This window comes from Mycteria americana, chromosome 3, assembly GCF_035582795.1.
Source record: "Mycteria americana isolate JAX WOST 10 ecotype Jacksonville Zoo and Gardens chromosome 3, USCA_MyAme_1.0, whole genome shotgun sequence".
Classification (NCBI taxonomy): Eukaryota; Metazoa; Chordata; class Aves; order Ciconiiformes; family Ciconiidae; genus Mycteria; species Mycteria americana.
The window spans coordinates 45,537,920-45,560,680 of record NC_134367.1 but is presented as its reverse complement, the minus strand read 5'-3'; the positions used below and the strand labels follow the sequence as shown (position 1 = coordinate 45,560,680).

The 22,761-nt window shown below is 41.1% G+C and overlaps 2 protein-coding genes across 8 annotated transcripts in view; one reads left to right on the top strand and one right to left on the bottom strand.

The window, feature by feature from the left end:
- The window catches only part of MMS22L (MMS22 like, DNA repair protein), a 103,001-nt gene extending 93,878 nt beyond the window's left edge, over positions 1-9,123 (top strand). Inside the window, exons 23-25 of the mRNA XM_075498413.1 lie at positions 1,414-1,510; positions 2,708-2,875; positions 5,143-9,123. Of these exons, the coding sequence (XP_075354528.1) occupies positions 1,414-1,510; positions 2,708-2,875; positions 5,143-5,224 (347 nt within the window). The 3' untranslated portion in view covers positions 5,225-9,123. The remainder of the gene's footprint in view (positions 1-1,413; positions 1,511-2,707; positions 2,876-5,142) is intronic.
- A 6,322-nt stretch (positions 9,124-15,445) lies between these two features.
- KLHL32 (kelch like family member 32) overlaps positions 15,446-22,761 on the bottom strand; it is a 97,184-nt gene continuing 89,868 nt past the window's right edge. For 5 of the 7 annotated variants that reach the window (XM_075497312.1, XM_075497316.1, XM_075497313.1 and 2 more), the window contains 4 exons: positions 22,192-22,250; positions 19,581-19,773; positions 17,436-17,530; positions 15,446-15,607 (listed from right to left, as the gene is read on the bottom strand). In XM_075497312.1, the coding sequence (XP_075353427.1) occupies positions 15,446-15,607; positions 17,436-17,530; positions 19,581-19,773; positions 22,192-22,250 (509 nt within the window). The remainder of the gene's footprint in view (positions 15,608-17,435; positions 17,531-19,580; positions 19,774-22,191; positions 22,251-22,761) is intronic. The other 2 variants (XM_075497318.1, XM_075497319.1) reach the window with 1 other exon arrangement.

Here is a 22,761-nt window from a genome sequence, read left to right as displayed (position 1 = left end):
CAATACATCTCTGCACACCTGTAAGAGTTTTGTACTGCTGAGCATCTTTCATCCCAATATTTAAGACTCTTAGATGAGGTGAATGAAATACTTTGGCCAGATAAACTGGACAGCTTTCTTTTTTCATTAACTGGTCTTGGACTTCTGTCTCCAAGAAGCAGAGAAGTCCTGCCTCGTTTCTCTCTCTAATGAACTAGTGATCAACTTCTCGGGAATCTGAAGAGTGTTTCCTTTCTCCCCATCCTTCCCACCTCATTTCTCCCAGACTTGGTAACCGTGGAAGCTTTCTTGCACCTAAAGGTTTGAGACCAAATAAGACTAGCGTATGTTCTCCCCATAGAGGCATTATAAACAGATTAAAAGTAGCATGTTGCTCTCTGAAGGCATCTTTGAGTTTTCTTTCTTCTTTGCATGCTTTGTTTGGTAGTGAGAACTTCCTTATTTTTAGCTTCTTAAAAAATGAAGCACTCTCTTCACCCCCCAGTTGTATAATGAATGTGCATGTGTGCACAAGCTCAAAATTTCCACTTCTTGCTGCCAGTAGAGGCATTAAGCAAAATGGGGATTCACCTCTGACTTCTCCTGGGAACTTTTTCTAATAAAGTACTTTTTGATTCTAGTCTATAAAGGTTTCGAGGACAAGACGTGTTTAGGAAATTAGCTGAATCATCACGCACCTTTCTTCCCTCTTTTGCCATCATAGCCATATCTGCCTGAAGCTGGAAGTACCTACTTTGCAATGTGCTGTGGAGTAGAATGAGCTGAATGTCTTGTGCTGCTGTGGCCACCAGCTCACTGCCTGCCTAGACAGGGCTCCACCACGCCCTGGTAGAAAAGTCCTTGCAGCCCAGTTCCACCTTTATAAAGGAAGAGCTGTATCTTGCAATTTGAATATGTATTTGGAAGCAATTAAGGGGAAGAAAATAGTGGAGTTTTGCAGTCTTTCTTTCCCCTTAAAAAAAGAGGTAGGGTGGAATTCAGAACAATACCTGCCACTGAAAGTAAGGAGTAGATCTATATAGCTTTGGGCAGGATATAATGCTATGACTGCTTTTCTTTAATTCAAGTAAGAATGATTAAAGAATACAAACAGAACTTAAATTTAAATAAATCTCTATTTCCACTAAGTGTGTGTCTCTCTGCTTTGACTTAAAGAGACCATAGTCTACTTAAAAATCTGTATGTTTAAAGTATAATGGTGGTGAAAATAAGACTTTTGCATAAATCTGTGATTCATTCTGTTCTTTATAGCCAATCTAACTAACTGCTGTCACAGTCATTTCGCTTGCATCAAAGTAAGATAAAACCATTTTTTTCTCATTTAAAAATTGTAGTCTTCATGAAAGACATTCTCCAGATGGTCAGTTCAAGAGCTCTCTGTGAATCTTGTGATTTTTTTTTTTCTTTTTACAGTTAAAAAAATATCTACAGACATCGTACAGTACATGGTAGAAGGCTGCCAAGCAGGGTCAGGAGGAGAACGTGCCACCCAGCTGACTTCTGTATTTAGGTAACCAGAAAATATGCCAATTGGCAGTGAAGCTACTGCAAGCCAATTGACAGCAAACATGTTTTTTTAAAATAACTAATTATCCTTAACATACTGCATTGTCACTTGTTTATGGTATTCAAATAATGGTACTTTTGGCACTGGTTTTAAACATAGCTTGGCCAAAAAGCCAGAGCAAAAAACTAGGAGATAAACATACCTCCTTTCTGATGGATTAGGTACTGTTTTGAAAGGTATGTAATAGGGAGGTATGTTGCTGCTGCAATGGGAAAAACTCCTCATGAATGCAGATGGTCAGTGTTAGGTGCTGTGAAAGATGTGCGTGCCTAATTTGACGTGTATATAATGGAGATCAAATCCTCATAGCACAAGCTTAGCTTTTTTTTTTTAATTGATTTGAGTGATTTGATTTTGTGACAAATAAATAATAGATTATTATAATGTAAATGATATTTATTCCATATGTCTGCAAAATAAATCCTGTTTCTCACATGGGTACAGGAGAAAAGCTGCATAACCTGAGACCTGAAGACATTTTGCAAACCGAAGCAGTGGTGTATTGGGTCATGTCTAGATGAAAGCTCCAGAGAGACTCACTGGAATAGGAATGGATGTTTGTGGGCATGCCAGTCTCCCTGTATGTGATACATCACTTTCATGGGATGTTTCATCCCTAGGGTGTTACTTCTGATTCGAATGTAATCTGTGATCTTTAAAGGCCTCAAACCATCAGGAAGACAAATGGGTGCACTTCCATCCACTGGTCTGTCCTGCTTAAGATCTACTGGAGCTTTATAAGAAATGCCAACATTATTTCTGCAGACTTGAATCTAGACCTCTTGTTCTGCTGGTCTTTTTTATTATTATTATTATTTTTTATTAAATCATAAATACATGTTTTAGTTTTGCATTCAGGCCTATTACAAAGTAAGGTGCTCTGGAACAAGTTAGCCCTGGTGAAACAGCAGCAGAATCTGACAATTTGCTTGAAAATAAACGTGTGGGTTTTTTTAGCATTAGCCTTCAAAAGCATGGCTTTGTTTAGAGGAAGTATTCCATGTAGAGTATTTCAGTGTAACAATGCGAAAATTGCCATGCAGCCAGATTGCTTGTTCTGATTAGACTCTTCAGTTGTTCTTGGCATGTTCTCTGCATCTAGTTTTGACCTTGCATTAAATGCCTCTGTGTCCCCCTCAGGCAGTTTATCCAGGAGTATACTGCCGTGTATGATCACCGGGTTTTCAGCATACTAGAAACAGTGGCTGTCTTGGATCAGACGTTAGTTACCAGCCTGATTCCCACAATCACACAGTCTCTGAAGGATTCAGAGCACAAACAAGGTCTTGGAAGAAATGCTGCACAGAGGTTTGATTTTTATTTAATATTGTTTTTTGACAATGAGCAGTAGAAGTTTATTCTCTTGAAAGAAAGCAATGTTAGACAGCAGCACAGAGACTCAAAAATGAGTGATTTTTAAGTGCGTTCAGCCAGAGATCTCCCTTCACTCAGGCCTCTTCCTGGTTTTAAGCCATCTATATTTGCTATATATTTTCAGAGATGTTTTGATACTAGGGCTCCAGACCCCAGTAGAATTTATGCGAAGCAAGCTTGCCTCTGCTCACTACACTATATGTTCCAAACCAGAATACAGAGGAATTCCTGCCCCAAAGAATTTTCCTGTCAGTTCCTGTTTTAGAGGACTTTATGGGTCATATCTAAAATCACAGTATAATCAGGTGCGATCTGAGATGCTTGGAAAAGAAATACCTATGGCTTAATTTCAAGAGTTCTCTCATAATATAAACATCGGAGAGTTGTGGGTGTCCAGAAAAGGCTAGCCTCCTCTCTCTGATAGGCACCACAGACTCACAGTTGCTCCCTTTGCCCCCAAGAACTTAGGACAGAAACATTTGACTTGTGAATCCATCTGGCGTTAGAAGGAAGTGGCACAGGAGGTGAGCAGCTCTGCACAGACGGTGGCATCTCTGGGTGCAGATGCAGCAGTGAACTCTCAGCACCTATATAATAAATGCTGTTACAAAACTCCAGGAAGCTCTGTCCGATGTGGCACCCAAGCCAAAAGGGCTCCTCCTCTTAGTTCTGCTCACTGGATGGCTGGCCCTTGACCCTTGTGTGGTCTGAGCAAGGGTCTGGCCTCAGTGTTTGCATTAATGCACATACTGGGACTACTCAAAGGGTAGGATCCTACTCACGCCTCAGGCTGGAGAAGTTTTGAGGTGCACATCAGCAGGGCCTGGGCTATAAAAAACCCAGAGTTGTGCAAGAATGTAACTCATGAGACAGTAAAGGCTAGTCACAGGGTGTTAATTTTCCATTTAATGAAAAATATATTTAACTCATTTGTAATTATATTATTCACTTTTTATTATCCTCTACCAACAAATACATTAGCTTTTATTTAAGGGAATTCACCCAAGGTCAGACTGAAGTACCATTATATGCAGGATTTTCATACTGCCTGCTTTTGATCTTTTGATAATGTATTTCATAGCCAATTTTCATATTTTTTTATACTGTTGGTAAGGTAAAATTCATTCCTTTACCTACAAAATATGAAAAAAAAGCAGGTTGTTTGAGCTTCCTGAAATATATGCTTGGAGATTACTGAAGAGCTATATTTCTTTTAGCCTCATCACTTAACGTATATGTTATCATCAAATCTGTTGATGTTTTGTATTAATGATTTGTATTTAGAATGTGCTCCATTACCCAGTGGTCTAATGTGATCCATTAACATTTTATTGTAAGAACACTAATAACTGATTTTCTCCCTTCAGTCCTGGCCATTAAATACCATTATATTAACATATTCTGTGCAATTACTGTAGATATTAAAGTGCAAACCCATACATATAAAAAAACCAAAGATCAGAAGTTGCATTAGATGCTTACAGAGGTGATGTCCAGTGTTGTTATTGCAAGGAAGTAGTATGAAAACTGCAGTTTTGTTTACTCACGTTAATATTTCATGAAAAAGATAGATCATTAGAATAGACCTAAGTGTCAAAGGCAGTACTTTTAACAATAATTATATTGTCTACATTGGAGGGTATTAGAATGAACTTAAGGTGAAAAGTCTTGTCAACACATTTGCACTCTTCTGGAAGATCCACTTGAGTGACAGTCCCCTTCTGAATTCCAGGCTTATTTTAAAATGGTCGTTGCCCTTTGCTGAGGATGATGCAGTGCCAGTCAGTGCCAGTCTGCTCCCTAGTGCCAGTAGCTCACATCACTGTGCTGTAGCACGAGTCACAGAGAGATTTCTTATGCAGAAATCAGATAGCAAGCATGATGAAGTTGGAATGCCAATCTCATCCAAGCCTTGGAAACTCCATGTTTTAAAGTTAAAAAAAAATTATATTTCACAGCAGTTTACTAAGCAAGTAGACTTGTAGCCGTAAACAATGCAATCCTTATTCTTCTTCCAACCTGGGCATGCTAAAAATTCACAGCAAACAAAGCAGTTGAATAGATGGGGGGATGGGGTGGAAGGAAAGTTACTGTGTTTTAATATCCCAATATGTAGACAATGTTTTGGGGAATTATGTGCTTTTACTCCTAGGATGTGTGAGATTAAGTAACGTGTTACCTTCTTTTGTTTTTTTCAACAGAGAAGCCTATAAAAGATTCTTATCTTACCTTGCAGAGGCTGGACAAAATGAGATACAAAAACTGGAAAATGAGACAGGTTAGCAGTGTGCTGGTGATTAATCGTTTTCCTCTCGGATGTTCCGACCCTGTTGATACCTAAAACTGCACTCTATGACACACTAGCCAAGTTCTTTTTCTTTACAATGGCAATACATTTATCAATTCTGTGGGTTCCCCCCCCCCCCAAGTTATGTATTAATTATAATAATTTCTGTGGTATTTGAATATTGTCATGCATCTGAAGAGTAACTCTCAATATACTGTTGAATGGCAATTGAAAGGTATGGCACATTTATTACATGTTAAAATGTCTATATGAGCAGAGCTTGTATTGCAACATATGAGACAGGATTTCAAAGAATCAAAGTAATTTCACAAAACTCAATTCACATTGAATGAGACCTGACCCTCTTAACACTGTACTTCTGAAAAATCTCATTATGTTCTTAAGCAAATCATAACTTTGTAATTTCTAATTTATTATTTTAGTAGAATGAGAAAAATTGTGATCTCTAGTACTGAACTTGAATGCAGTGCATTCATCAGTTCTGCCAGTATGATAAAGCTGTCATTTGTTAAGAGGGCTTGTGTACGTGTTCCACAAAATGTATATAGCTGTCTTAACCTTACACCTGTATTAAAACATTAAAGTCTTTCAGATTCCAGTCTAAAATCTCTTCTGTTGTCTTTGTGGGTAATATGAGAAAAGGTAGGTTCAGATTTCCTGTCCTCTTCCTTTTCAATACTATGTTCTTAAACTTAACCCACAGTTTACAGTGATCCCTCGATCTTTTTATTAGTCATGACACTGTTAATTATCCAGTTAACTTAGACTAGCTGTAAATGGTGTGAGAAAAAAAGAAGAGACAACAGACTTCTAAAGAAAATACTTATTTGGGGAATTTATTCCATATGATCATAGGCTAGTAATTATTCCTGTTTGCCTGGAATGTTGGATCTTTCAAATATTTTGCTGAGTTATAGATTATTTTGGGGGTCTTTCCAGGACAGGTCTAGCTCTGTAACTTTTTCTATATATTTTTTTTCCTAAAGTTCTCAGGAAACTTTCATTAATGCCTGTGGTATTCACACTTTTCGCTTCCCTCAATAACCTGTATTTCTGCAACTACTTACTGGACTTTGGGAGTGGTAAGTTTGCCCCTAATGGCAACACTGGAGAACAGGCTGCTTACTTTTAAAGTTACTCAGATTTTAACTTTACAATATTAATGGGAAGGAAAGATTATTTTTGTGTCTAACAGCTCCACAAAAATCCCTGAAATCTTGTTCAGAGCAGCTTCTCTTTCGTTACAGTAATCTTATCAAGTCAAACTAGATAATCTTTTTGCCTAAATCAGCTGTCGTTACTTCAGATAATGCAGTAACTAAAAGCCTCTTTAGGCTACTTAATAGTGCAGAACATGGAGGTTCTTTTCATTATGAAAGTGGCTTATTGAACTTGCATTTTAGCTTCTTGTAAGCTTCTGTACCTGGGAGGAGTTTTATTCATCTCAAGAGGATTGTGCTTCTAAAAAGCTTTTTAAAAAAAATAAAAAAATAAATAAATAAAAACAACTCTCCAAGAGAGATTAATAGAGATGTCTTACGAAATTTGAGTCCTACCACACAGTAGATTATAGAACAGATGTCTGACTGTAGTATTACTTCCTGGAAGTAAAACCTTTGACTTTTAAAGGATAGAGCAGACATCATAACAAAACATTTAATGATGTGTTTAATAGATTGTTAAAGACATATTTAATACTATCTGTAGTGGTTGGAATTTTCTGAAAAAGCAACAGAGCTTTATGTAAATGTGTAACAGCTCCTGGTGCATGAGAAACCAATTTAAACAGTTTGGAAATTATCATTCTTCTCTGTCAAAAAGTTAATGCGAACAGAAATAAAGCATTTTGCATCGTATTCATCAACCACTGCCAAATGGGCAATCTGGTTTGGTCTAATTATTTGGTATGGACATTTGCAGATGTGACTGACAGTTCTGATAATATTAATGAGATGAAGGCTTGCAGAGTGTTAGTCTGGGCTGACTTACTAAGTATACACCAAAACAACAGTCCAAAATCAGTTAGGAGAAAAGAAGAAAGTGCTGAATTTAAGTAAACATAGAAAAAGTAAAGACTGAAAACCACCATGAACTAAAAGAAATTATGTATTATGTCATATTAGATGCTGTCTATATAAAGGCTACTTAGGACACTGAATGTTATTTAAATTAAACCTTTCTATATTATTTTACATATGAACAGTTTGGTTTAAAAACAGTACAAATGTCTAACTTCCTTACACAATGCATGGAGAACTGCTTAAGCTAAAGAGCAGATCCTGGAAAGCTTTGAGACTGGATGAGCAGTTCATCTGCATAAGATGCGAAGTCTGCCTCTTTACTTTGCTTAACAAACAACAGGATAGAACCTTGCTGTAAATCAGGTAAAGAGGGGATCTGAAAATAAGATTTCTACCTACTGATGAGTGGTATCCTTAACCTCTGTCAGAAGAAGGGAACTCATCCCCTGCAAAGCCTGCTTTCCTCTTCTCTCTCCACCAAAGACTCATCCCCATAGTCATTTGTGCAAAGCTGAAATCGGTGGGTGGGTGCCGAGGCATCTGTATTGGACCCTGTATGCAGAGTAGGAAAAGTGTGAAAGCAGAAGCAGCTCAGCTGTTAGCTCTGCCAGGGATCAATAGCCTGGTAGCATGCAGCTTGGCTCTGCGGCAGCTGAAAACATTGCCGTAGGGTTTAGTCAGCAGATACTTAAGTGTGCAGTGACTTTGGAGAGCAGCTAAGAATAATTTTGAGCACCTCAGCAACTCCTAATGTTAAACTTAGGTATACCTCTTGCTTCTGAGCAGTTTTCCTGCCAGCGTGTATGGGTGCTTCATAAGCGTTTTAAATCTGAACTGGAATCGGTAGACCCTTCTGGTATTACTAGTCAGTCGTATCCCAACCCCAGAGGCGCACTGAGAGATCACAGTCTTTTTGCATTGTGGGTGTTGGGACAGGCAATTTCAGACATCTGTTGTCAAGACTGGGAGAAATCCAGGGAGCATCAGAACAGAAATCCTCTGCAGACCACAGGGTGAAGATGTATCACTGCCTTGCCCTGCCTTACAGTTTTCGGAGGCTTTGTTTCTCAGGAGTAATGGGCAATGAATTAGCCGAAGCTGCCACGAGTGCTGGGCAGATGTCTTTCTCTGCTGATCCATTTGCAGGAGGATCTGCTTTCCACTAAGCAATATAGATCAGATGCCCATTTGCCACTGTGTCCCAAGTGAGTATCACAGGAAAGCTATTAAGCAAGGCTTCTGTGAGTCTGTGACAAGATTGTTGATTACAGGAAAAGGGTCATGCCTCAACTCCAAGGTGATTTCCAGCAGATGAAGAAAAGTACGTCCAAAGTTCACCTTCCTAGCGATACGTACCAAGCCTTACTCCATATATAATAAAGACCGGTAATTCACAGGAGCTCTGTCACTGACTGCAGAGAAGACAACAGAAACTGCCATTTGGGTGTTACCGACCCCTGACAGCAGCAGCTGTGTGAATCAGGTCGCTGGTGGGGGCCATGGTTCCAGGGGCATGCCAGACCTTAAAGTAGGTGCTTGCCGCAAACGACCTGAGCATTGTGGATTTGTTAGGGGTCAGTGACTCTTGCAAGCAATGCGCTGGTACCAATACCACTGGTAGGTGGACAGACAGACACCAGTGCAGTTCTGCTTCTTCTACCCAGCTCATTCAGGCTTTTGCGTCCTCTCACAGGCTTGGAGCAACAGCCCTGCTAAGAGCCCTACCTGGGTCCTTCCTTCATTGCCTTCTTTTCAGCCAGCACCTGCCCGCACATGCTGCTGTAGAAGGCGATGCTGACTGTCAGCCTGTTGTCTCGCAGGAGCATTTGATATTAACAGAGGGCTGAAAGGCAAACCACTGTTGGGTGCAAGACAACACGCTACAGAGGCACAGCAGTGGTCTGAGTTAAAAGTCAGGTCAGATCTGATGTGCCAAAGCCACGCTGCGGGTGAGTGTGTTGACTGCACTAACACACACATGCCTGCTCCAGACAGCTTTGTTTTGCTCCAGTTTGGGTCTGAACGTCACCGTAAAGTAATAGCCTGATTTTGCCTTTTACAGGATCCTCCTTTGGCCTGCATTTTTGTAGCATAGGGCAGCATTGTACTTCTTGGAAGGTAAGGGCTCTCACAGTGTGTTTAAAAATAACATTGCTTGCAAAGGTGGACATTTACTGCACTTGTAGCTTCCATAATTGAGGGTGAAAAGAGCCTGAAAAAAGGTTGTAGCCTGAAAAAAGTTCCTAATGAAATTCAGAGAAACTTCAACATACATACCTGGGCTGAGTCCTGCTCCCGTTCTATATATGAAAAGTTGGTGATGTTAAGCTATTTTGAACATTAATTACTCTCACTACAGGATCACCATAAGTAAGTCAATGGAGTTATAACAAAATATTAAATCTGAGTAAGCTTTTTCTTTCCCCAAGCCTCTTGCATGGTCCATGCCCAATATCTCCTTCCATTTAGAAACACTAATAATGCTGACGGGAGACCTGTTTGAAGTACAGCAGGCGTGAACCTTGTGAGGATTTTCTGTGCTGATCTCGTTGGCCAGAGGACTGTCTCAGGATATAAGTGGGTAGAGGACTACGATGCCCTTTTCTTTTTGCAATATATAGAATTGAGAGCTGAATAGAAAATATGTCATTTTTATATTGTCCCTATGCCAGAATTCAGGATACTGATCACCTCTGACCCATTATCATCCTTGTGATACGAAACACATGTCCAGCACATCATGAACTATGGCAGGGAGAGGGAAGTCTGGCTTATCTTTCCTTCAGTAACCTTAAAATGATAACTGAAGACACCTTCTGTTCAAAATTCACATGCAACTTCCATTAGCCCCACAAAGCTCTCCCTCTATTTTATCAGAATTTCCCATTTGTTAAAGAGCAGGAACATGGTAATTTAAATTACTCCTTGCTTTCATTTTCAATGACCAAAAAATAGTGGGGGGGAGGCACTTGTTTCAATAAAACAGCTTCTGAAATAGAAAAATTTACACCTTTTATGCTGGAATAGAGCAGCAGAACTATGGTAAGAATAAGGTTCTGCATATCTGTGGTAACTGCACAGAAGAGGAGCTGCCAATAGCATACACTACTTACAGAGTCATTTACGGAACTTTGATATCTGTCCCCCTAAATGCAATGTATTTCCCTCAGGAAACAAAAAAGAGGTTTTATCACGCTCTGGTTTTCCTTCTTTCAGTAGCTTCTGAAAATTATGTATGCATGGGTATTTTCAGTTTAATCATATTTTATCATTTTTAACTATTACTTAAAACTAAAATTCAGTGTAATCAGCCCATCTGTTAGCAATGGTTATAAAATTATGTTGAAGATTAAAAATCTGATGCAGTGTCAATATGTCCTAGCATAATTAAGCTTGTTTTATGATGAATGACTAGAATATGGCTTTTGTCTACTTGAGCAGCTTTAAAATGGTAAACCTTTTGTAGGTTTAATGTACAAAATGTGAGGGTATGCATAAAACAAAACAAAAAAAAACAGTTATAAAACTCAGATCCTGTATTCATAGTTATGGTGTCTTTGCAGGCCTTGGGAAATGCCAGCAGGGTAATTCCATGTCACAACCAAATTCACTGCATTTTTCAGTCCATCAAACACTATCTTGGATCTACTCTCCTCCCTGTAGAATGTCACCCAAACTGGTATTAAAAATTCAAGCTTGCTAAATTCATTATTCATTTTAGAAATGGCCAACATGACCTGTATTGGCACTGGTGGAAAAATTAGCAAATCACTCACATGAATTGAGGGCATTGCTGAAAATACTCTGTTCTTCAGTACTTGAAGCATTGCAACATAGCCTAATCTACCCACAGTAAGAGTTAACAAGTGTTTTAATTCTGGCATTACTGTGAAACAACTATATATAATCATCTCTACTGGAAAACCATTCTCGATGTGGACACTTTTTTTCCCCTTTAAAATGTGTCCTTCAAAAAAAAAAAAACAAACCAGCCTGTTTTGCAAAAATAAAACTGTATAAGCCCTTTATATAGTCTATGTGCTAAACTTCCTGCAAAGTCTTCCTCCCCTACAAACTCTGCCTGCAGATGAAGTGTTTTAACCTTGCCCTCTTAATTTATTCTACATTCTAATTTTCAATAAACAGATGCCGCCTCTTTTCGCGCTTGTTTCCACATTGTTCCACATTCTGCCTGTGTTGTTTCTGCATGTGTGAATATTCAATTATCTATTTCTCCATGATTCTGCAACTGATGTACTAAATGTCTGTACAGGTTTGGGGGAGGGTAACCGGGGAAGGCAAAACTTGGAAGAAAAAGAGTTACAGAAGTTTGAACTATTCTGAGAGTCAGGTATGTTCCCTGAAAGCTGCTAAGTTAAGAAGAAAACCACAAGCCACAACTAGAAAGGGAAGGAACACTAGTGCACAGAAGCAGATTTGCTGCACGCTGGCTCCTAAAATATAAGGATTTCTTTGGTCAGTGCTTGGGTGTGAAATGCTCCATAGAGACCAAAGGGCTGTTGGTGCTGCTGCTTCTGGAAATAGCATCTTTTTTGGATAAAAAACACAAAGCAGCTGATGGCCATTGTGGTTATTTATAGCTAAAAGGAGCTGATAACGTATCTCGGGACTCAAAAGTGAAGTATGCTATATAAAGGATGAAATATTAATCTTTATGGGAATGGCCCAAAGAAGATCACAGGACAGGCATAAAAGTGCCAAGGCTCTTCAGTACAGCTCTCAAGCCCTTGTGGCCCAAAAGCCTAGCTGCACACGAGTAGCTTTAATCTGTAAATCTAAGGAAATGCACAGAACTGGGCAGTTAATAACTGCTGCTGCGTTAGTCACTTGTAAGGAGACCTCTTTCCTGAAGCGCTCGTGAGTTCTTGCTGGTTGCAGCCTGCGCCATTACCTTGCACACTCCCAGCTGGGAACCCGAGTGACTTGCGTGGGCAGCTGCTCTCACACTGTGCTGATCTGACTCTAGTAACAGAACCATCAGCGTGGAAATATTCTCATTATGGACAGCTTTAAGGCGCTGTGGGAAAAGTGAGCTAAACTGCATTTCAGAGGTACGTACCAAAACTGGTAGGCTGGGTAGGGGCAAAGGTTGGGTTCAGAGGTTTATGTTTGCCAAAAATGGTACAAAATTTGGAACAGCAGAGGCAGATCTGGAGCTCGCACACAGGAGCCTGCAAGTGGTGCGGTTTCAGAAGGCAGGGACACTAAATGGAAAAATGGCAGAGCAAGGACATGCTGATTCAGAAGCTTCAGCTCGCTGGGCAGCCTTTGCCGGCAGGACTCCTGCACGGCTACAGCCAGTCTTGCTCTCCCACCCCCTGCTCCTCCTTAGTAGAGACCCTTCAGCCAGAGCAGAGCCGCTGCTGGCACCGGCGTCCTCTCTGCCTGCTCTTGCATCGGCACTGCTGTCTTTTCTTACCTGGCAATAAATAACCCGTTTTTGCTCACCTGGCAAGGGCTATGTGGCATTTTCTGACTTCAGGTGCAGCAAAGCACGCCCATCTGTCCTGTAGGTCCTGCAACAAAAGCAAAAAGACCCAGACAGGAAAGTGTGGCACAAAAACTTAGGTGCTAAGAGGTTGCCATGAAAGACTTCTCTGTAATCACTGGAGCCTGATGATTAAGAGCCAGAGCAGAATCCTGACACTAATAGGAGCATATGTGTTGTCCGGAGGCTCTGTGGCTGTGGTACCCTTCACTAATTTAATGCAACTGCACAGCTGTTTAAAACTGCTATTCACCAGCACAGACAATTGGTGGTAACAACCGGAACAGTGAAAGCGTCGAAAGGGCAGAACAAACATGATAAAGAACTTTCTAGCCATACACTCCTGCCTTTGGGCCCTTGAACCAAGAGGCACATGTTGCTTTCATAAGGAAGCTGCCCCCCTCCGCTTCTCAAACCCGGGCCTCTGGCGCAGCTTGCTGCCCCAGCAAGCCGGCCTGATCCATCGTAATCCCTCGCTCTCCAGAAGGAGCAGTTCAGAAATGATTTCATAGCTACAGCTGTGGTAAGCTATGAGGCCTAGGAATAAAAGCCTCAAAACTAAGTTGAGACATACAAAACATACTTTGTACCATTGTCTGGAAGCGCACTGGGCTTTACAAAGGCTAAAAAATTAATTCTCCCACCACCTGGGAAATTGCAAGTATACGTCAGTCCTACACCCGGAGCGAAAGCTGATCACTCACCTGGTGTGGCACCTCCAGGATGAGGCTCAAAGCCCCACAGATCTCTACACACACGTTGCGATTATTTAGCCACCCTCCTCTTGAAAACAAGACATGTAACGTTTGTGTCCCTGCAAGTCACACGTAAGTAGAATTTCGAATACTTGCCAGGGTCAGGCCCTGCAGCTCACGCAGGGCAGCAGTCAGATTTTTAAAGTGTAAATGGCCTGTTAGGAGAGCTGGCCCTTGCATGCCGATTTCCAGGAGATCAAAGGAATTAAAACAAAAAAAAGAAAATCCTGCTGCACAGCCTATACAGCTCCCATGCAGTTAGAGAAAAGTACTGCCTGGATGTCGGCTTGCTCGTGTGCAGAGGCAGACGCTGTCAGCACTCAAGTTAGCGTGCCAGGCAAAGACTGGGCAGCCACAGCTCTGCTCTGTGCAACGAGAGCGAGAAAGCTCAGCAAAAAAACCCACAAAACTTTCTAACTTGAAAATGACTGGAAAAGGAAAGGTGATGTTCCGTGAGCACGCTGCCCAGCTGGAGACGGAAATGGCGATAAAGTTCACCCCCCTGTATCACTAACCAGACCTTTCAAAGTTAAAAGATGCATTTGATTTGGAAACACTGCTCACTGGACGGAGTCAAGCCTGTTCCTGTCCAGCGAGCGCAGGCTATTGCTGCGGCATAATCTGCACGTGGCATTTGCATGAGTGTCAGCAGGAATTTCATAGGTCTGCTCAGATAGCACGGGGGCAGGGAACAGATCAGTAGGTAAAGCAGAGAAGTGCAGAGTACCCGTAAATCATAAATAGAGAAAGATTTAATTACATGCTTGGTTAATATTTACAGACATTGAAGTTGTTGTTAGATATGTAAATAAAAGACAGAAGTAAGAGACAGGGGCTGCAGTAGCCAAGCAAAGCCAAAATATAACAGGTTAGAGTATTTATTGTGAACTGGCATATGCCTGGAGTACGGAATGGAGACACACTATATAAACTGAAAGAATAAATAAATAAATGTTGACATTGTTCTACACCTGTTTAGCCTCCGGAGACCAGTGATTTGTGGGACCGTATGTTGGACAAAATGAGACTGTGCGCTGATAATTGTAAATGTGGTGACCCCTTGCAAACTGGATATTAAAAATATTAAGTAAATGGCACATTTTAATTATACAGTAAAGAGGCTGTTCTCCACCATTAAAAGACTACAGCTGTCAGGAGGAACCGATCATATGACAGAAGGTAACATGTATTTGATAGTAGACCTTGGTAAATGACATCCCAAATGATCTTTAGATTCCCAGACAAACACATTCAGTTCAGACTTGGGTTTAACCACGACGCTTCGGTGCCTGTCTTTCAGCTGAGACAATTTTTATCTGTTCCTCCTATACTATAGGGCTTGTTTGTTTTATATTTTTGTTTTAATCTGCTTTGCAGTATTTACATTCCAAATGAAGTATTATTAAATGAGAAACTGTAAACGATGGAGTTTGGAATTGGAAGTCAACACATTTGTTATTCTTTTTGCCAAAGGTATCAAGTAAGTTGCATAAGTACCATAGTATTATATCATCTTTGTCAACATAAACACAGCTTTGAAAGTGCCATTGGTGAACAACTGAACGTGCAGACTCCAAAGAGCAGCCCAGGAGGAGCTGAGAGCATTCACAATGCCTTACGAAGTTGCATAAGGAAATGAAGTAGAGACAGGTAGCAAGTAGTCACCAGCAGAAATGCCAAACGCTCTCACATGTATGCTTCTACATCTGAGGCAGAGGAGAGAAACTGCAGACAGTTTTTGTAGCTTCCTTCCTGCCTACTGTGATCCGACTTTAAGACAAATGTGTGCAGGTAAAGCAGCAGCCCGTGTGGATTGATTCTTTTCACTGATCCAGAGAAACCCTTCCATACACAGGGTTTGATTTTTTTTCTCCCTCCACGTCCGATTTTATGAAGTGCACGTTCCGTGTCTCACATTGTGCCGATCCTGTGGTGAGGCACTTGCAGAGTCTGAAGGTTGGGGCACGTGAAATAAGGAGCTGGAAGAAAGCATGCTGCTATTCCATTGGAAGCGAAGGGGAGCGTAGGCCCGTAGAACACTTCTTCCTTCCCTTCCTTGCTAACATCCAGCACCTGCAGGTCAAAGTGTACAAAATACTTCAGGGATCGCAGAAGAAAGAAGAAACAAATTTGCTGGCACACACTGCATATATGTACTATCAATCCCAACAGAAAGGTAATTGCAGATCACTTTTACGTTCTATTTATGGATCTGGTGATTTATTGCTATCCTCATCACCCAAATCTTATCCCAGCTCAGGCACTCAGTAGCAGACAGCGACATTGAATCCTGCTTCCTGGCAGCAGAACGTGCAACCACGCAAGCAGGGTACTCTGCACAGAAGTGCTACTGTTACCGCAACGTACGCATCACTTGTCAGCTTGGTGGTATACAGGGAGCAAGGGAGCTCTGTCGGAGTTGGAAAGGCCAAATAAATGAATGACTTAAAGAAAATGAAGATATATGGAAAAAGTGGGTTTTTTTTCTTCCAAAGGAGAAAGCAACCTCAAATTTGCTGAATTTGAAGATAAAAGGGCTAGTTTTACTGGTTAAAGGCAGGCACACTGCCAACAACTGAGAAGGGGCAGCACACACAGCTCTGCCAAAGCGCTCGTTATACTTCTTTTCCCTTTAATGTGGGGACTGTCTTGGGCAGGCTGCCAGTTCCCAACCAGTTTGGGGATGTGGACAAATGTCCATTTAAGAAAGCAAGATCCCAGGATCATTTCATTTGTCACTAAGCAGTATTTAAACCCAGGTGCAATACTGCAAAGTACCTGCTGCTTAGAAATGAGCGTGTTGGTGGAGTACAGCCACTGCCTTGATATTGTTCTATTAGTCCCTCTGAAGCACTGTATGTCAGCTAGTGAAGCCAGTTTGAATGAATTTTTCCAATAAAAATTGTTAGGTACGGTATCTGACAATTTAGTAAAACAAAATTATACTGTGACCAGAACATGGTTTTAACTCCTTATCTTGCATGACCTGTTCTTTACAAACTCATGGTAACAAGTGTTCATTATAAGACCAGCAGCTCGACGTGTAATATGTACCCTTCTTCCCTTCTTATGCTAAGTCTAACTTCTAGCCTTATGGGACAGTTTAGAGGTTAAATCCTCAAATCCTTAGTTGGAAGCTAATGAAAATGTTGTTTATCAGCAAAAGTGCAGAAACTGAGATGTAAACAAGAGTTTCTGTCTCTAACTGCCCAGCTGGTCACAAAGTGATGGCTGTGATGCAGATTTGCTTCACTCAGAAAAATGCAGAAAGATAAGAATTCCTAATTTCTGTACAGCAATATCTGAAAGCCATGGATCTGCAGGTAAGCTGCTCTTATACAAGATGAGAGAGCAGAAGAGTTTGTTGAACAGCCTAGTGCCTACAGCAGGGATCAAAAAACCCCCCGTTCAAGCTTTGAAGCAGTAAGCGCTAGGGCAGGTTGCAGGCTGACTGAACTTAGTCAAAGAACAACTCGTTAACTCTGGCTGCTCTTCAGAAAGACAACTTGGAGAGAACAAAAAAAAAAAATAATCACAAGATGGGCTGAAAAATTGTTAGCCCATGCCCCATCATCCATTTCTGCAACCCTTTTACTTTTGAACTTGATCGTGTAACCTGAGAATATATACCCACTGTTTTACCCAAACCTTGCCAAAGGACAGACTCCTCAACCCTGTTTTACTAGAATATCTTAGAATAATTGGATCTAATGGCTCATCTGGAAATATTTTTAATATCCACGGTATTTCCTCTCAGTGTTTATGCAGGTTCAGTGGCTGCATAAGAAACATCCTTAATCTCTCCACTTCACATGCATTTTCCTTTTTGAATAACCTCTGTGCAAAACGTATCCTTGTAAAATTATTGGAAAAGACTTTAAAAGAAACCTAAATCACTCACCTGGATACATGCCAAAGGCTCATTTGTCCAAATCGAATAGCCGCCAACTAAATATATTCTACCATTGTGGACGGCAACTCCAGACTCATTTTGACCTAAAGCAAAAAAGGAAATAGAAGCTACTTTCAGTGTTTAATTAACCCTTTTAACATCAAATGTTGGAGTTCTGTAATACGATGAAAATGCACCTGGCAGTAACTTGACTGTTTCAGAATTCACAACATGCAACAGTGAAGGTGAAGTGTGTGGGCTGTTCTTTGCTCTCCACAGGAGCCCACACGGTGCCTTCTGGAGAGATACCCCAGACAAGCAATAACGTGAGGCTGTGCAGGGGACCATCTGCTGTCTCCTCAATAGCACAGGTTTTTGTACGCCTGTTATTTCATAGGTGATAGGCAAGCTCCCCACCTGCCTCTCAGCTACTATCACACATGCACATCCAGACAGACACGGAGGCCGAGAGAGCCGAACGCGCTCCCGTTCTGCCCAGATGTGTTCATCCCCCTGTTCCTCCAGGTACAGGTATGGTGAACATCGCAGAAACTGCTGGGCAAGCTCATTCTGATAGCAACAGTCTCCTGAACAAGTTTGGAAGTTTTGAAGGATAAATACAGCCTTAAAAAAATCTGCCCTACACAGTGCAACAGGCACATTTACCACCAGTTGCAGAAACGCAAAGAAAGGCTTAGATGGTTTCTCAAGGTGCAGGTTGTGGAAACAACCCACCAGGTCATATCTGAGGGGAGGTTACTATCTCACAGCATTTAGTGGCATAGGGTCAGCTCCAGAACAGGGGTGCCTGCAGTGCCAGTGCTTTTGCAGTTGCAAATCAGATTATGTCCTTCCCAAAGGCTCTCAATTCCTCCAGATGATAAAATAAAATAATTAAATAGAGAGCAAAAGGGATATGAAAAACTAGTTCTGTTTGACAGTCTGTTACTCTTCCTTTTTAATCCATGCCTCTCTCCTCAATGCCCATGAAGTACTCCGATGACCTGGCTCAGAAACCAAGCAACCCTTCTCTAGATCCCAGAGATTAAGAAACCCAATGCAATATCTTAAAGAACAAAGTTGCCATAGAGCAGCTTTTAAACCTACCAGAAGGAAAATGACATAAGGTGACTGTCTTATTTGTCAGACATTCATTTCTCTGACATGGTGTTTCTAACTATCCTGAGCTTCTAGTTAAGCTCCTACCTCCTTTGTATCCTTTTCAGTGGTAGATCTCAGAAATGAATGCAACACCAAATGGAAAAGGATGAAAAGTGAGGTAGGCTCAGTTCTAGGACTCCGATAGCAGTCTATGCTGAAACTTTTTGGCCACCAATACTGTTACTAATTGAGCTCCAAGCCTGCTGCGCAAGAGAACGGCCTCAACATTAATGCTGTCCTGGAAATGCATCCTCTTCTGCAAAGCTGCTGGTGGTGCTCCTCTGAGAACGTGTCATGCACCTGTCTCTCCCAGGGATTCGAGGGAGGAGTACATCTGGGAATCGTATTAAGTGGCAGTGAAATTTGGTGGACTGGGTGGCAGGGACAGCGAGTTGCAGTGCTTTTCAAGTTGCTACTGTAACAGTTCCTCCTAATGATGGTCAAGAGGAACTTTGCAGTTCCGTAGCTAACCAAGATACTCAAGTTGTCCCTGACTTGACAGAATTCCAACAAAGACACCTCCTTTCGGGTAATTTATGAAGAAGATATTGCTTAGAAATAAGTGATGGTTAATGGAGTTCAATGCTCTGTAATGCCAGCAGGAAGCACTACAAAACAACACATGGTAGAGATGGATCTGCCTGTTGAACACTCAAACAGGGACGCTAAATCTATCAGTGCAGGCAAGCCTTTAGAGAATCAAAAATAAGTATTGGTAATACTATGACAAAGAATTTTTGATTGCTTAATTAAATTACATTTATGTGCACCTTCTTAAAAATTTATCCTACGACATCCTAAGACAAATGTTTTGTAGAACACTGAATGCCAGAACAGTAATCAAAAGTGTCTCGTTGGCCAACGATGGCCCCCAAATCAGAGGCAATTGAGGGGAAGTCATGGAGTTCCACATACTAAAGGCATCTAAAGGGAAAAGAATTGATGTTTTATTCTAATAGTAGCGAGTTTCCTCTTTTGGTGTACAATACTTGCCTGTCAACATGTTGAAGCTGCAACGCGTCCATTGGTCAGCATCTATGCTGTAGGAGTCTATGTGCCGAACCAGGATCCGATCATTGTTGTAGTCCAGATCATTCCCACCTAACACGTAAAGTTTCCTTTGGACAGCAGCCATGGAGTGATACACTCTCCTCTGCAACATCGGGCTACGGCTTAACCACTTATTCTGGAAAGGAGAAGAGAACTTGTCTCAGCACTGCTCAAAGACGTACCTATATTTGGACTACAATAATAGTAGCATGTTAGTGGTGTTCTTTTTACCCTTAGCCAGAAATCACAAGTGTATATGCTTATGTTGTTCATATATTAAACGTGCATGTTGGTTATAACACTGACGACACATACTGGACTTTCAACACATGGTTTACAGTTCTCACATTTAAATTCATTAATTTCATAGTATTTCTTGCTCTGTATTTTTTCTGTTTAGCTCATCAGGTTTCAAAGCTTTTTTTCTTCTTTATAATTCAGTAGCAAATCCTCCTTAAGCAAGACTATTAGATATCTCCTTTGTATACAGCACTAAAATTATCTGTACCAACTAGCTCTTATGAGAGAAGAGAAATTCTTCTACGTTTCGTTATTCAGAAGCTTATTTGATCTTATCCTTGGGGAATGAAGCAACAGGGAAAAATAATTTCCTAAAGAATCTCCTCAAATGATTCACGTATTTGGTTTAACGCTAACCCTTTATTTCTGGGCACTTACAAAGTAACGTCCTTTTGCATATTTTTCGTCCTGGTTAACAACATTCAAGAATTCTACCTATTCAGGGGAGGGGCAAGAAGACATGGAAGAAGAGGGATTAAAGCACAGTATTTTAAACCTAAGAAAGCAATTGCTCCTGCTACGCGTACCAAATCAAACAACCTGGCAATGGATGAGATTAATTTATTTAAGTGGAGGAAGTTAAAATCCGTGAGGAAGTTCTTTGTGTTACATGTGCTACCGCTTGCGGTAACTCAAGAGCCTCCAATACTACTGCCTTTTAACCTCCACAATATATAGCTATACATTTCAATGTGTAATAGTTGAATATTAGGCATTAATGTTTGCATTAGTAGTCCGGTCTCTTAACACCAGACTATAGACACCATCTGCTTTGCAAAGCCTGCCTGCATCCCCTGATTATATCTTTAGCTTCCTCCACTGCAGTGCCTGCCAGGTGAGCCGCAAAGCACTGCAAAGGCAAAGAAACAGAGGGGCCTGGTGGGGTCATTTCTAATAAGCCAGCGTGTGAATACTAATCAGTGGTGGGGAAGCAGAGGTCACCCCAGCCGGCTTGTTGGCAGGTAGCTGTGTGCTCTGTGGCAGATGGCAGGCATTATCGACTCGCCACAAAGGCCTCGCGCAGAAGCAAGCGCTGGTGCTGAATGATAGAGTTATTGAGATTCTGTGCGAGATGCAAGCAGATGTGATGGTTTCCAGTACCCACCGTAAACAATATGCCAGCAGAATTTTTAAAAAGAGCTTGTGTGTACAAACATGAAGCAGACCTCATTTGAAGAATGCGAGCGCACACTTCCTCTGTAACTCTTCACGCGCCAGGCCGGGTTTCTCGCCATCGGCACGGCTCGCTGAAGTAGCCCTGCCACCAGTATTTTGGGGTGCAACTTTCACGTCAGCAAGTAAAGCGAAAGATACACAATAGAGAAGCAGTATCTAAATAAGAGTGTCCCCCTCATAAACAAAATAAGATTGCTGCCTGTAGTTACCACTTGGATTTAGGACCGAATCAGGATTTGTACAATCGATGCATAAAACTGTACCTCAAAAAGAAAGAGGCAGGTGGGTCATTGCCTGCTTTCTGCTTCAGGACCCGTATGCACTATGCTTTAAAAAGTCAGTGGGAACCACATAGAAGTATCTCCTGGCACAATTTGGTTCCAAATACAGCAATCAAAGCCTTATCCTACAATCAGAAAAAGTCAATACTTTTCCACACAGGTGTAAATCAGGCTATGCGACTCTGATTGCAAGCTTAGGACTTTTAATTCCTAATACAAGCAAGAGGGCATAACCATGCCCTAACCCTCTGAAATGGTTACTGAGCCATGCTAACCTAATCAAAACACATACATAATGTATGAAATAATCCCTAAAAGATATTTTAGGTGCTTGGGTAATGAAATGATAGGCACCCTTGCAGTCAGCAGAATAAGTCACAGCCAGGTAGTATAGTTCTAAAAGTATGCAGAAAACAAAAAGCCTGTATTGCAATTCAAAGCAGAAATGCCAATGACAAGGAGCAGTTTTGTGACGCTGACTTTGAGTATACGTTGCCCTGGGCTGCTGGATTACAAAAAAATGAACAAGCAAAATAAATAGTGATAAATACAGGGGATTTAAAGCACATTTCTGTATTTAATCTACATGTTTCTAACACCTACAGGCTTATAAAATATAGCAAAAAGTCAGGGTCTCCATTACTCTGTTAAACACACATCAGTACAAAGTGAATTTAAAACACCACTAATTCAAATGGTCAGCATTTTTAGCCTTAGCAAATACATACAATGACTTTGTAAGAGACCTGTCTGAAGTAAAACATATGAGAAAAAACACATACACCACAGATACCCACCTGCTGAGGATCATAGACCATGAGCCTGTTTTGATACTGTGCAGTATTTGTTACTCCGCCTATGAAAGAGTTTATACAGGTTACATTTTTTCGTATAAGCAAAACCAGGACCAAGATAGGTACAGCAAAATAACCAACTCCGGGGTTCATTTGCTGACATAATTACATTGCATACCACCACTTATGCGTACATTCCACTGCACTTTTTAATCTGATTACAAGGTAATAAGTAGCACATTTGTCAAACATCTAGAAACACAAAATAGCAACAGCAAACACCCCCACACACACACACTTCATTTGTAAAGCTAATCCTATGGGCTAAAAACGAGATAAAAATTGATCTGTTTATAAATGACTGTGCATTCAGCTGTCATCAAGACACGAAGATAAAACCCGTCCCTGTTCCAAGGAGCATGCAGTGTGACACGGTTTAAAGGTTTAAAGGAGGAGGAGGTGGGCTTGCATCAGAGAGAAGGAAGAGGTCGGAGAGGAGCTCTGCCTAACCAAGAGCACGACGTGGGACACCACGGCCAGCTGGAAAGCATAGCGCAACCCTGTGCAACTGCA